Here is a 15,479-nt window from a genome sequence, read left to right on the forward strand (position 1 = left end):
CACTTGAGACTGTAGGAGAGTGATGGGTTCCAACCAATTAGCGCGTGCGCACACACTACACTTGCTGCGGCCAGAATGGTTCCCTCTCACATTTGGTGGGTTTGCCCAGTGGTGGCTCAAGTTTGGAGACAGGTATTCACATTTATCAATTCCGTGGTGGAGTCTCCTCTTGATCTGGATCCTTGGACCGCCTCGCTGGACTTAAATATAATAAAGCCCAGCGCGTGTGCTGGTGTTAGTTATGGAGAGAACCGCAGCCTTCTCGAGAGAGAAGTGCCACAAAGGCCCCTGCGTTTGGGAACCGTGACCCACTTCTGAAAGTAGACCGGGGTTCTATTGTAATATACTCCATTATGTGACAGAATGGGGATCCCGGGTGACAACGCGCCTCTAGACATGCTTAAATTGAGACGCAGGGGGAGACCATTTTTTTCCCTTCTCTTTTTCTCCCTTTAGAATACAATCCAGTAAATTCAATGTGCATGACAGGTCATGTTTTCCTATGTATATGTGTTCCATCGTTTCCCCTGTTTCTTTCAGTACTCCCAAAAACTAGCTATCAAATAAACAATTGAAACACACCCCCAAAAAAAACCAACTTGTTGGGGGTTCTTGCCGACTGGAATTGGGAATCACTGATATAGTTCTTTATCTTCCTGGTTCTGAACCTGACAATATTTCCTTACAGCTGTTGTTTAACCCTTACAATGCACGCCACCTCCTTTAAGAACCATATCTGCTTTATTTTCCTTGTGCTTTCACTAATCTGCCGGACATGGATGACTGTTGCTTTTAGTATTCAATCTATTTGTTTTCCCCCTGCCCCTGCACTCCACTCGAATACCTCCACCCTGCCAAACAAATACCCCCACCCTGCCAATGAAATACCCCCACCCTGCCAATGAAATACCCCCCTTCCCTCCCTCCCTGCCAAAGAAACACCAAAATAAACTCCCATCTCTGAAAAGTCTAATGGGGTATGACTCAGATTCTGTCTACATATACTAATCCAAATTGATTTATGATCACTGGAATCTATGTTCTTATTTACAATTACATCTCATACTCTGTACCCATTTGTAAGTATTAAGTACGATATTGCTTCCTTATGTCTGGGCTCCCTGAACAATTGCTTAAGAGATGCCCAAATATCCCTGCTTCTGCCTAAACCTGCAACATACCCAGTCCACATCTGCAGATTCAAGTCTTGCAGAATCATTATTTTTATTTATAAAACATTAATAAACACCAGGAAACAAGTACATTGAGTTACCTCTCGTCTTCAAGTGTGTCCTTGGGGTGACATTACAGGTAGTCCTCGTTATCCAACGTTTCACTTTACAACGAGTGGCATATCCAACGCTTTACAATGTAACCCTAAGGGCCGTTTTTTTTTATGCTGGAATGCGTTATCCAACGCTCCCCGCCACATGAGACTCACTTTACATCGGTTTCACTATCCAACGCTACTTCCAGAACGGATTCCGGTGGATAACAGAGGACCGCCTGTATATATTACTGTTGCAAATATGGTTGAAGTGTGAAACAGGCGAAGTCTTGAAAAACATTCAACAGGAGCGGGTTATGTGAGACTCGGGTTAATTGTTCCAAAGTGAGGTGCTTGGGAAGAGAAGGAAGAGAGACTAGTTTCTTTAATGAGCCTTGAAACCGTAAGTAAGCTCCTGGAATTGGATCTCAAGTGCCCACCGCTGGTGTTGTGAGTCTGGACCTAAGTATCCTGGTTCCCCTCCAGTCATCTCTCTTTTATATAGGCCAAGCTATATCCAATAAATCCAAATCCCTCCTCTCCCCATCACTTCCACGACCAGTCCTCGGCAGGGCCGGATTTCCTATTAGGGCGGCAAACAATGTCCGCCCCTATATACTTTTGCCGCGCTCTCTCTGGCCTATCGGGCCTGATGGGAAAGCACTTCGCTGTGGCGTCCGCCTCCTTACCTGCCGCCCTCCTTCTCCTTCTGAACCGCAGTGTCAAATGACGCAGCGGACGTCACCAACGTGGCGTCTCGTTGGCATGACAACTCGACATTGCAGCGTCATCAAATGACGTTGGGGATGTCCGCGGCGTCATAAGGAGGAGGGGGGGGCGGCAACAAGGAGGCGGCCGCAACAGCTAAGTTCCTAGGGGCGGCAGCGGATTTGAAAATCCCACCGCACATATACTTCCAAAAAAGCCGCTGAGATTTAGCCCATACCAGTCATCATTAACTTGGCCTCCATCTTGGTCCCCTCACTGACTGATTTTAACTCTACACTGCCAGAGGCTCCACAAGCAAAGAATAGAAATTGCAGGTCCCTTCTACCTTTTAAGGGGTTAACACATGCCCCCGGCTGCACCGTGTTCCATCCCACAATCCTTTGCTCCAGCCACTGCCCTGTACGTGACACATCTCCTGCATAAGATAAATAGAGAATTCTTCCAATTGAATCAGTGACTCCAGTTGAGCTGAGCCGGGTATAATAATGATGTTTCATTTCAATGGCTCGGGACAATGGAACATACTTTGCGCAGTCGGACAGACGCTGATGACAATTGGTCAGATTTATCAGGCGCTGTCCCAGGCAGCGAGGAGGCGACCCAACAATACGTGTTACTCATTAGCTTGCGCTGGCAGGTCTCGTTATGATAATGAACCCCATGCTTAATGAAGTTTAACATCTGGCTCCTAGAACACTTAACAGAGCCCAGGAGAGTTAGTCTGCGTTTCATTCGAGCGGCCTTTATTTCTTTTCCCCATTCTGAGCACACCTTTTATTGTGATCTCCCATATTCTCGTTGTGTCTGCCTCATTGTAATCGTTGCAACTGTTTCCTCTTCAAAGGAGCAATCCAAGCTGGGGTTTTTTTTTTCTTCCTTCTTTCATTTTTTGAATACAGGATTGAAGCGGGGGTCTCCGGAGCTGGATTCCCATTCCTTTCAGCTCCGCTGACCCTCTTATTCCGGATATACTTACAATCGAAGGGGGTGCCAGTATCTCTGCAGTTTTCTGCTGTTAAAGCTTCCTCATCACATGTTTGTAATCTCTTCAGCAAAGGCTAAATGTATGTATGTGCATGTATGTACTGTATATGGTATTATGTATGTATGTGCATGTATGTACTGTATATGGTATTATGTCTGTATGTCTTTATTTATATAGCGCCATTCATGCACATAGCGCTTCACAGCAGTAATACACGCGACAATCATGTAAATATCAAATAATACATATAACACATAATGGGAAGCAGTGCTTCAGACATAAGTGACATTTAGGAAAAGGAGTCCCTGCCCCGAAGAGCTTACAATCTAATTACATGTACATGCATTGTTCCATGTATGCGCAGTGTCTGCATGCAGAGTCGGCCCTATAACATTTTAAATCATACATGTAAATGAAGTATACACCTACCATGTGGCTGTTCCTGGAGATGTTATGTGGTCTATAATTTGCTGGTGTTACTTTGTGCTCTGAGCGTCGGCTACTGAATGAAGTTTCTTCTCGGGAGGTCCCCCCGACCTGCTCCACCCTCCACCAGCGCGTGAACGAAGCTTCACCGCAGACGTGTGCAGAGTCAGAAGTAAGGATGCCAGGTGTCCAGAATTGAACCGGACTGTCCTGTATTTGGACACTCTGCCCAGTAAAAAATGAGAGGTAATACTGGACATGTATGTGTCTAGTATTACCTCTCTGGACATAGTGACCTGATCGGCATGGGGGGACCGCGGGATTTCCCCTAGCAGGGGGAGAGCAGGGCTGTTGCTAGGGGGCTGGGCAGCTTCCTCCATCCTGATTGGCTGCTGCTGGGTAATGCAACCAATACTAATATTAATAATTGTTCTTGTATAGCGCTGCTAGATTTGACGTAGTGCTTTACAGAGACATGTTGCAGGCACAGCCCCTGCCCCATAGAGCTTGCAATCTATCTTTTTTGGTGCCTGAGGCACAGGGTGAATTTCGTTCGCAATCCAGGGGGAGCATGAAAGGGAAATAAAACAAAAAACAATCTAAGTGCAGACAATAAATAAATGTGAAATAAGTCTGTGGATATCTTGGCGCTTCTGTACAGCCTACTCACAAGATCTCAGTGATTTACGGGCAACGAGAAGCAGTTTTGGACGACATGAAGAACTCCTGGTTCAGAAAAGATGATAATCTCCACTCACAGCAAGATGATGGGGCAATAAAAACGTTAGATTAACACATATATCACTACAATGTGATGGAAGAGAATCGATGTAGACACCTGGCTCACCCCCCGCCTCCGGTCAGCGATCGGTTCGTGAAACGCCTCCACAGTCAGCTGTGGAGGCGTTTCACGAACCGATCGCTGACCGGAGGCGGGGGGTGAGCCAGGTGTCTACATCGATTCTCTTCCATCACATTGTAGTGATATATGTGTTAATCTAACGTTTTTATTGCCCCATCATCTTGCTGTGAGTGGAGATTATCATCTTTTCTGAACCAGGAGTTCTTCATGTCGTCCAAAACTGCTTCTCGTACCTGCTTCCTGGTCTCTCTCTGAGGCGTTGCGTCGCGTCACATCCGATTCTTTGCGTCACGTCACTTCCGGTTTCGGTTTAGGGATTCGCAATCTCTGTCACTTCTTCTCTCCTCCTCTGGGCAGCTATCACTCTACGCGTTTCGCCAATCCGATGCGATCCGATTTATAGTGATCACTAACAGTGCTGGCGCCGATTTCTTTCACTATCACACAGCACATACTGAGGCACAGGGAGATACAGTGACTTGGCCAAGGTCACAAGGAGCCGACACCGGGGTACCCCTGATTCAAACTCGGTGTCTTTACTCACTGAGCTGCTGCTTCAATCAGGAGGATGCGTCAGGAGCCTGAGGGTGGGGCCAAGGAGAGGAGGAAACAGCATGGAGCAGAGAGAAGTGAGAAGGGTGTGTGTGTGTGTTGAGTGCATCACACCATTCACCATTGTGTCCAGTATTTTTGGAGAAGCCACCTGACAACCCTAGTCAGAAGCGCACGTCCTTCTGTACAGGAATGCAGCATTCTCTGCTCCACGTTAACGGCTCCGAGACGCACAGTAACTCCCAGGATCATAACGACGGAAACATAAATCATAAGAGTAACTGCATAAAAAATGAAAATGAACGTGATTAATGTTTGGTTTATACTCTCACAAATTCCAAGGAGTATTCAAGCGTGTTAGAACAATTCCAGGTTCTTATTAGCTCTGGGGACACTTGCCAAATGGCTCTTAGTACGTGTCCTCAGTGTCCCACACTTCCATCCCGAGAGCAGCCAATCACCAAAAATGTATTAGTGTCATAATTTATTGCACGGTTAAGTCGCATTATTTAATTCATTATACTGTAGTGCCGACGGTTATTCTAAAACAAACCAGTGGCAATCGCCAACAAGACCCAGGTACATGCTGGGTACATGCTGAAACATTTCAGTGACATTTCTGCAGAGACTAATGGCCCATCTGATTAACAGCGGGGGTCCCTGGCAGTCCCATTCAAACTGAATGGGACTGCCAGGGACCCCTGCTGTGTTAATCCGATGGGCGATTAGCCTCTGCAGAAATGTCACTGAAATGTGTCAGCATGTACCCAGCATACACCCAGTATGTACCCAGCATGTACCTGGCTAATTTAAGGCAAGTTTTAGAATACTCGTTGTCTCGTCTGTAAGTGGGAATCTGGAGCACATTGATTCATTTGACTATTATTCTCTGCTCCACACCCGGAAAACGGACGCGTTCCTCTTTTTGTACGCACATCTTAGGAGGGTCCCACAGACATTAAAGCAACGTTGTCATTGCGCTGCAGACCCCTTCCCTGCCAGAGCGCTCAGTGACGCAACAAATGTCCTGTGTGCAACAAGGTTCATTTCCAGGTTCAAAAACAACGTATTTTGTGTACATTTTCCTTGTTTTTTAGTGACATTCTCCCGCGGTTTTCCATTCCACAAGAATATTAATGTCAAGAATATGAGGAAAGCGTTAGCAATGAGCTTTTAAGTCCTAACTAAAAGTGGTTTTGCGCTGTTTGGCGTGTGGCTTAAATGAAACACCGCTGAGCGCTTTGCGCTGCTTTTTGAGTCCGCCTCTTTACATGCCACTCACGTGACCGTTGCACACGCGGTGCTGGAAACTTATACCACTTATTTGGATTTTCCCGCAATGTTAGAAAATGACAGCCCTCTCATGGAACGCCCAGACACACGAAATAATATTACCCTCACGCGCGGGGGGAGGGGCCGTGTCTGTGCGCCTGTTCTCATGTCATTTGAAGGTGGACTTGCCTGAGCTCACGGGTTCTGTCTGTTTGCTCTTTGTGTTATCCCTTCTTGGGGATATTAACCAACCTTGTAAGGACTGTCTGAATGGCTCTCACTCACTGGAAGGCAACTTACTGTACTGTAGTGAGTCTCACTCACTGCAAAGCATCTAACTCTACTGCAGTGAGTCTCACTCACTGAAAGGCATCTTTACTGCAGTGAGTCTCACTCACTGCAAAGCATCTAACTCTATGGCAGTGAGACTCACTCACTGGAAAGCATCTTTACTGCAGTGAGTCTCACTTACTGGAAGGCAACTTACTGTACTGTAGTGAGTCTCACTCTCTGGAAGGCAACTTACTGTACTGCAGTGAGTCTCACTCACTGCAAAGCATCTTACTCTACTGCAGTGAGTCTCACTCACTGCAAAGCATCTCACTCTACTGCAGTGAGTCTCACTCACTGGAAGGCATCTTTACTGCAGTGAGTCTCACTCACTGGAAGGCAGTGTCGCAATTTAGATGGCGGACACGCTCTCCTGCATTTAGTCTCGCTCATTGGAAAGAAATCTCCGTCCTCTGAAGCGAGTCTCACTCACTGAAAAGCAGTCACACTCATCTCCGAGTCTCAGAAGGCCGGCTCACTCATCAGAAAGCATTTTCCCTAGAAAGTGTTCTCGCTCGTTAGAAAATAGGCTCCCTAGTTTGCAATGTCAATTAATGACCTCCAACACCCCTAATGAATACTCGCTACATTTTATATTATCCACTAAAATGACCATTTTTAGCCCAAACTCTCTCTCTTTTGGACCATGTCAGCCGTGCTCCTCATTGTAACTATTTCCTATAAGTAAATAGGATTAAAGTAACCTACTGTATATGTTATAGGATAAGAGAAAGCCATATAGGCCGCCCTATAAACACATCCCGCTGGATTTCACCATCAGCCTCTTACTCACTTAATTATTTCATGTTAAACTGATTTGTCCACTTTCTATGATAAAACCCTTTAAAAAAAAATTTGTACAAAACCGCACTTCCCATTTTAATCTCCATAATCAATACCCACTTAAACATGTCAGTAGTTTATTTATTTTTGGCTGCTCTTTCAGAATTAATTTGCCTATTGCTTTTAGCCGGAAAGTTATTAATAGTCTATTTGCACATACAATGTGTAACCCCTTCACTGCCAAAAAAAAAAAAGGTTGGAAACCAATTGACATCTGTCAACAACAGGATTCACCCGCGGGAGGAATTCTAGTGTGGGGAACACAATTTGAGGGTTAGGATGTGCTGCTGTTTTACTGGGATGAAGATGAGCCAGTTATTATCTGACATGTGATAACGTGAATTATTTTTCGATGTTTTATTCCGGCTTGGGCCTCTCTGTCACAGGGTTCCATTTCGGTTTCCCGTTCGCCAAAGCCGTCCTTTCGGTAATCCTCCCTGCCATTCACCAATCGGTGCTACTATAGCGTGCAGTCTACCGGTGATCTGTGGTCCACTTCTCTCACGTGAATTCTGTCAGTTTAACCCTCACGTGAATTCTGTCAGTTTAACCCTCATTTGAATTCCTATAGTCAGTTGACTGTGCGTATCAGTTGACTGTCTGATACCAATTATTCAGCGGGAATGCGAAATTGGTTCGGTGATTCATTCCGACGAGAGGCCTGCATACGGAAATGTAAATGCCATCGGTTACAGGCATTTTACGGTCAACCATCAAGAAAATTAGGTGGATCCAGTGTCGGGAGCAAACACGCAAGGGGTTGAAAGGTCGTGGTTGGATGCCAAAAATACGCATTTTGAAGAAAATGAGAGGCGTTCCTAATGAGCTATTTCAATCACACCTTGATCACATTTGCTGGAAAGTGCTAAGAAACGGTGCAGAAGATTTGATTTTACAATTTCTTAAAGACATACGAAGTGTTTATCGTTACAAACCAATGAGCTATATTGTTGTATAATAAAAACCAATACATATCATATTGTTCCTTTGCTTAGTAGATAAAGTAGACTGCACGCTATAGTAGAACAGTAGAAGTAGACTGCACGCTATAGTAGAACAGTAGAAGTAGACTGCACACTATAGTAGAACAGGAGAAGTAGACTGCACGCTATAGTAGAACAGTAGAAGTAGACTGCACGCTATAGTAGAACAGGAGAAGTAGACTGCACGCTATAGTAGAACAGTAGAAGTAGACTGCACGCTATAGTAGAACAGTAGAAGTAGACTGCACGCTATAGTAGAACAGGAGAAGTAGACTGCACGCTATAGTAGAACAGTAGAAGTAGACTGCAGCTATAGTAGAACAGGAGAAGTAGACTGCACGCTATAGTAGAACAGTAGAAGTAGACTGCATGCTATAGTAGCACCCACCAACCTCTGTGTTTTGAATTTACTGAATAACAATTCCCCAGCTGGGCTCTAGTTAATAGTTAAGGTCTCCGGACTCCCGGGACTGAGTTGTCTCTGCATCTGATTGAGGTTTATCATTGTTCATCTTGCAGAAGGTAACATCTGAGAATTTAATTTTCTCCTAATCCATTCTATGCGCAATATTTAACATTCCGATAATTTGATTTAAATCCAGCATAAACGGGTGTAACTTTGCTTGACTTCCACTTCATATGAAATAATGTCAGCTGTCTGCCGTACCATACAATTACTGTTATCATTGTTTTATATTTATATCATTCAGCTAAGCACTGTGCCAACTGTCAAATAAATCACTTTTTGCCAATAGAAATTGATTTTTTTTAAATGACGTTCAACATCCTTTGTCCTTTTGTTTTTTTCTTGAAATGACAAACAGAATAACACTGATTTGTAATGACATTTCAACTGCTGAATGGCCCACAATATACAGTATATTATGCAGTAATGTTTGATAGGGAAAGTCCTGTGCAGAAACCTAAGCACAGAACTATTTATTTCCATCTCGAGCACAATAAATCATTTAAATAAATGTAATTGCATGTAAATCTTTCTAGCAGCTCATATCCAGACCATTAACATTTTATTAATCAATACAGGGAGTTACTTGTTGATCCCTATGACTGCGCGCGCTCGAGCGCTGTGACATCACGCGCTGGGGCGATTCCTGGCCTGTACAAAATTGCTGTTGCATGCGTGGGGGAGGGGCGGAGCGTGGCCGTGACGGGGCCCTCATTACGCTAACTGCTCCATGTGACCCGGCCATCGTGCTGCAAATATATTTGTCTCCTTAAGCTGCTCTCTGTTGCACGCGCGCACGCACTATGCATGCTCACATTGCCGCGACGTGATTCATTGCCTGGACACGGCCTAAGTGGCTGGAACTCAGTTGCCAACATGAGTTACCCAAACATGGCGTTGATTTTATGTAGGATGGGCTAACAGTGTATGCAGACAGTATGTGAGTACTGCGATGTATATCTCTGAGGCTGACCCGGGGATTGAGATCTGCTTACACAATGGGTCGGTCCCAGTACCAGCGGTGGAAGTTTATACATTGGCAGTGTGACAGGGTGAAGGAACGTCACCAGCCCTATACCTGGCAGACCTATGTTTAGGTCTGCAGTGCAGCAGTGATCAGGTTAATATTCAGCTGGGAAGGTCTTGTCAATTAGTCAGGTCCCAGCTGCCTCATCAAGGAGCTTTAAAAACCCCAGGCTGCACACACATGCGGCCTGTCTGATCCAGGGAGAGATACTGAAAGGCTGAGGGAAAATTACTGCTATAAGGTCTGTCTTGGCTGTACTGTTTTTGCTATACTGTTGTTTTGGACTTTGAACAGCCCTTGTTGGGAAAGGGCAAGCCCTGCTCAGGACTTATTTTCTGTTTTGTTCTACATGCTGAAAAGAAGCTGTTTTGTTTTTGTGTGCCATATTTTTAAGGCTCAAATAAATAAGCCTTCTCAAGAAAACCCACAAGTGGTGCATGTACCCTGCCACGGGCAGCTAATGAGATAACATGCAATGCTTTGGGGAGAAATATATATTGAAACACCCTGTACCTCATTTATGCTGTAATAGTTATATATAAGTCTGTAGAATACAGCATTAAAAGCTGTGGCCTGTAAACCTCTTTCTCTCTGTTTTCCAGGAGCGGTGGTTCTTGCTTTCGTGGTTTGCTGGCTGCCGTATCACGTGCGACGCTTGATGTTTTGCTACATTCCTGAGGAGCTGTGGACAGAGTGAGTAACAAACAGGTCTCTGAGAGGTGCAGGTTCTCTCCCGATTCCTTCCCAGTCTGACCTTATACTTCCAGCCGGCTCGGAAAGTTACCCGCTCCGCCCGGGAACAATGTAACCCACTCTGACAGGTGCGGGTAAAGGGTAAATAGTTATAGTCTGTGAAGATCCCTAGAGATCCAATATATCGGCACAGCACGAGAGATTATCACGTAAAAGTAGTTTATTGGGTCCAAAATGCACACATATGCCCGACGTTTCAGGCTGGGGACCGAAACGTCGGTCATGTGTGTATTTTGGACCCAATAACCGACTTTTACGCGATAATCTATCGTGCTGTGCCGATATATTGGATCTCTAGGGATCCTCACAGACTATAACTATATTATATAAATTTGGAGAAATTGAGTTTTATTTTCCTTTTGATAAATCTGGTAGGATTTCTCCCCTCCCTCCTCCCCCCCACCCCCCGCGCTTTTGTAGCTGCGAGACGTGACATACATAACTCCCAGTTATACCCTCAATGGTCAGTTCACCGTAGAAGTGAGAGTGACATCAGATAGGCAATGTTAATGTTTGTGAGCATTCCAGCTCCCTTCTGAATTATCCAACAATACACTTGCTGGCTTTGCTTGTGAGAACATTCTGCTGAGCCCCAAAAAATGAGCATATGGGGAAAGTGTTCCTCTGGGCCCACAGAGTAACCGCAGGGTAACTGAGTAACACTGAGTGGAAGCGTCCCCTACTTAGCACGCTGCCATTTGTCAAACCCAGTCATAAGGACGAGTATTTCAACGTTAGATTTGGATGGATTATAGCCAAATCCATGTGGAGAGAGACCTCTGCTTAATGTTTTGAGACTTCTGTTTTATTGAGGCTGCTAAAAAGTACAAATACTTACATTGCTTCCGTATTATCTGCCAGCGGCTCAGAGAAGAGACAAATTGACCCGCTCATACAACTTTTATGTGGCTTTTTCTGCACTTTAACACTCCTTTGCCCCCGATCTTGTATGAATTCCAGGTTAGTTGCTGTGCTGTTCCATCAGCAAGGACACTTACTCATTCCCAATAGCATATTTATGGTATCCTTTTCCTGTGCTGCAGACCCCTCTGGCAAAACTGGAAGGGTTAAGCAGGACACACTGGGCTATTGCTGAAGACCCCGTACAGGATAAGTTAGATCCGGCCTGTTGCCTCTTTTGCCTTCACCTTTAAATCCAATCTGAAGACTGTCTCAAGCACCAGTAGGCTTTCCAAGATGGACGAGAAGCGGTCATTACTTGCTAATATTAACATGGAGAGGAGCTAGGGGACACAATACCAGACATTCCGAGTGGGCCTTCATTCCCATGTTATTCCTACACATCCTCCACCCAATGGATTAGATGTCTCTCTGGGGCATTGTATCACTGGCCTAGCAATAGTAGAGGCACATGGCATCTCTTTCTGGTAGCTTAAACCTCTCTACCAAATGGCTACAAATGTACCTAGTTTGTTTCTCACTTAATAGCATCCTGTAACAAAACGCATCAGTGTAATTGCATTCATTAGACAGATTCATTCGCCCTAAAAACTAACACAATATGCAGATGTGAAAACATTTTATTAAGGCATCCCGGATAAATAATTACATGGAGAAAGTCTATATCACCGCTACAATGAATCCATTATGAGGGTTTTAGAGGTTATTGATACAAGATATCACTGCACAATGCAGAATTGATATTTTTTGGGGGGTGTATATGAGGGGTTGTCTGTGTTTCCCTGCCCCCAATACCCCCACACCTGTGAAGCTCAAGCTGTTGTATTTTCTGCCTCCACAGCTTCATGCACGATTTGTACCACTACTTCTACATGATGACCAATGTCCTGTTCTACGTCAGCTCCACGGTTAACCCCATCCTCTACAACCTGGTGTCTGCCAACTTCCGCCAGATCTTCGTCTCCACGCTCAGTTTTTTATGCCCACCCTGGAGGATGAAGAAAAAGCGCCCAAACTTCACCAGGAAATCTAACAGTATCTCCAGCACCAACCACACCTTCTCTACCCAGATCACCAGGGAAACACCATACTGAGGACCCAGGGAGCCACTCCAAGAAGCTCAGTCTCGCTTCCCACCATGACAATGCCTTTACTTCTCATTGGTGACACATTAGGTATATTTAAGCCAGTAGCTGAATCTCGGACATTTCCATTGTTCTGCCGATCACCGTGTCTGCATCGTGAGTCCTTCAATGGTTTTTGCACAAAACTGGTAGCAACTGATGACCCGGAGCTTTTGATGGGTGTCCAATCTGGTTTATCAAGTATAAAAGAAACCATCAACAGGACAATACGCTAGGACAGTTATTGCTACTGGGAGAGTGTGGGTAGATCAAAATAAGTATCTTACCCAGATGATGGATGTAAATATCTCTTGACCACAGCAACTATGTTACTGTTTTTGACCAGAGATAAGTTAGACTTTATGAGTTTGGTAGACTTTCCAAAAGAAGGCATGGTAGTGATGCAATGGCAGGATCCCAGGCGAGGCAGTGAGGGACTGTAAAGAACAGGACAGTGGCGTTGTGTTAAGTTAGAGTCCTTTATTTCAGGATTTTGAAACTGTATACCTGTTTGAACCTGGAGTGTAGGCACTTCCAGACCAGTGTGACAACGTAATCGGAGGAAGAAGACTCTACATGAATCGTAGCATCCAACTCCTGGTATCTTACAAGAGAGCTGCTGCATAGCGGCTACGGTGTAACTCGTAAATTCAAAAGATTGTGGGTTCAGTTACACCAATGGGCACCAGCGTTGACTCTTGGGTGTATCAGCGTTTATCTTCCTGCACTACCGTTGGGTAATAATATCTAAGTACCTTTCACGCCTCTCCTTTTGGAGGCTGCAGAGTAACGTGCCATAAAAGAGCCATCAGGGTTTCAGAGGGTTGGATGAATGCCAATGACGGGTGACTGCAAGGTCCTTTGGCGTTGTCACTGTATAATTACAATATATTGTTATTATTGATGTTACACTGGGAAGTAACCCAACAAGGATTGGATTTCGAACCTGTGAGTGGACTTAAAAATGGAGTCACAGACTTTCAGGAGATCACTGCGGCTTCAACAGCTCACAGAAAAATGTCCGCTGAATGAGCAGAGGCATGGTAAGGAAATGTGTCTCGTTTCCAGCTGCCCTGTAAAGGTAAACACCCTTTCCCTGCTGTCCAGCTTCTGTAAATAACAGAAACATGCACATCCAGTGCTTTCTAGGATTCTAATGAAGTCAGAAGGAGACTTGCCTGCCTGTGTCTGCCTGGGGTGACTTCTGACAAATCCTGGAACTGATGTGGGAGATAATTGATGTGATAGCAGAGATGGAAGGATAATGCAAACGTGAGGGTGGGAGAGATGTGAGAGGGAGAAGAATAAGGGGAGTGCAGGAGAAAAAGAAAGGGGAAGCACAAAATGTGAATGACTTGAACTTTGAAGGATTGGACAGTGACAGGCAAATAAAGTGACCTCACAATGTACAAAGTAACACACATATTGGGGGAACCCATTTGTAAATTATACCGCTGGTCTTATGGTACAAGCATCATTATGTAGAGACCAGTGTTTAGGGTCACATGTGCCCATATTCACCCCATGCATATCCCATGTATGTATATCTTTATTTATATACTGCCGTCCAGGTACGTAGCGCTTTACAATACAAGTAACACAATATTATAACACAATGGGAATAAGCGCTTCAGCCAAAACAGTAGGAAAAGGAGTGCCTCCCCCGAAGAGCTTACAATCGAGGTGGTAAGTGGGGAGAACTTGCAGAGACAGAAGGAGGGCGTTCTGTTAAATACGTGGCCCACGGTCAGTATATATGAGATGTATAGTATTACCCAGCAGAGCTACCCATATGCTTCGTGGAAAGAGTGTAGTCCATACCGTGGCTGTGCTATATGGTCTGCTGTTCTCTCAATGTAATCCTTTTATAAAGGGTGAGAACACCCTGATGAATATGCCATGAACAGATGTGTTTCCTCGATGAGTTTGATAGAACTCCTTTCCTGGACTTATAGGACTGGAACGTTTCAATGTCATTGTCAGGTTTGATCAGTCAGTGCTGGGGTATTCCAGCACGAAATTACAGAGGGAAACAATTGAAATTGGCCAACCTTGGCAGTATCTGAAAATCCGATACCAAAAGAAGTCTCCTGTGCACATTATATCAACAGTCGGAAGTGGGGTTACCTCGATCACACCACCCAATCCATGAGCAAGGAAGTGCAGAGGGAAGTAACTCATCGGGAACTGATTTCAGAGACATTGCCGCTGTAAGTGTTCAGTGATATTAACAAGCAGTGAGGAAAAGATGTTTGTGCGATTAATGGGTATGATTGCAATTTAACGCAAACGTTATATTTTCAGTCTGAAAATAACCAACATGCAGCCTGGTTCCAGGACAAAGTGAGGGAAAAAGATGTCGGGAAACTCTATAACTAATAGTGACTTAATTGGTCATTTTAGGAACAATTACTAACACAGCTTTGCCAGCACTTCAGTCAGCTGCAAAAACGTCTGCATGGGGTCCCCTCATTTCCCCTACAAAAGTCCTCATAAAGCATGAGACCCCCCTCTATGTAACCCTCCAAGTCTGTGTTGTAAAGCAAGTATCGTGTGCAACTGTTGCAATTTTATTTTGTAGGACCTCCCTCCCTCCCTTGTTTGTAAAAATGAATGACTGTGACGTTGTGTACCAGAAAACCTCATTGTGTTTGTGCGATCTCCTATGCCTCTTGCACTTTAATAAAGTATCTGGGTTTTTTTGTGTGTGTTTTTTATTGTATGTCAGGCGGTCGGGTTAGAAGTTCATGTTCACGAACATCTATTGTGTAATTTTCATGTTAGTCCAATAAAAGATATCACAGTCTGCAGAGAATCCCCTTTTCGTGTGTCGGTATGGACAATGCATTACTGTGACGGTGCTCGTCTCCAAATCAGAAAGCGAACCCGCAGGCCTGAGGCAGGGATGCCCATTAACCAACCAGAGCCCAGGGACGGAG

At 44.8% G+C, this 15,479-nt stretch overlaps 1 protein-coding gene across 1 annotated transcript in view; it reads left to right on the forward strand.

The window, feature by feature from the left end:
- NTSR1 (neurotensin receptor 1) overlaps positions 1-15,242 on the forward strand; it is a 76,678-nt gene extending 61,436 nt beyond the window's left edge. The window contains exons 3-4 of the mRNA XM_075571429.1: positions 10,345-10,435; positions 12,258-15,242. Of these exons, the coding sequence (XP_075427544.1) occupies positions 10,345-10,435; positions 12,258-12,510 (344 nt within the window). The 3' untranslated portion in view covers positions 12,511-15,242. The remainder of the gene's footprint in view (positions 1-10,344; positions 10,436-12,257) is intronic.
- Positions 15,243-15,479: the final 237 nt, after the last annotated feature.

This window comes from Ascaphus truei, chromosome 15 (assembly GCF_040206685.1).
Source record: "Ascaphus truei isolate aAscTru1 chromosome 15, aAscTru1.hap1, whole genome shotgun sequence".
NCBI classification, from domain to species: domain Eukaryota; kingdom Metazoa; phylum Chordata; class Amphibia; order Anura; family Ascaphidae; genus Ascaphus; species Ascaphus truei.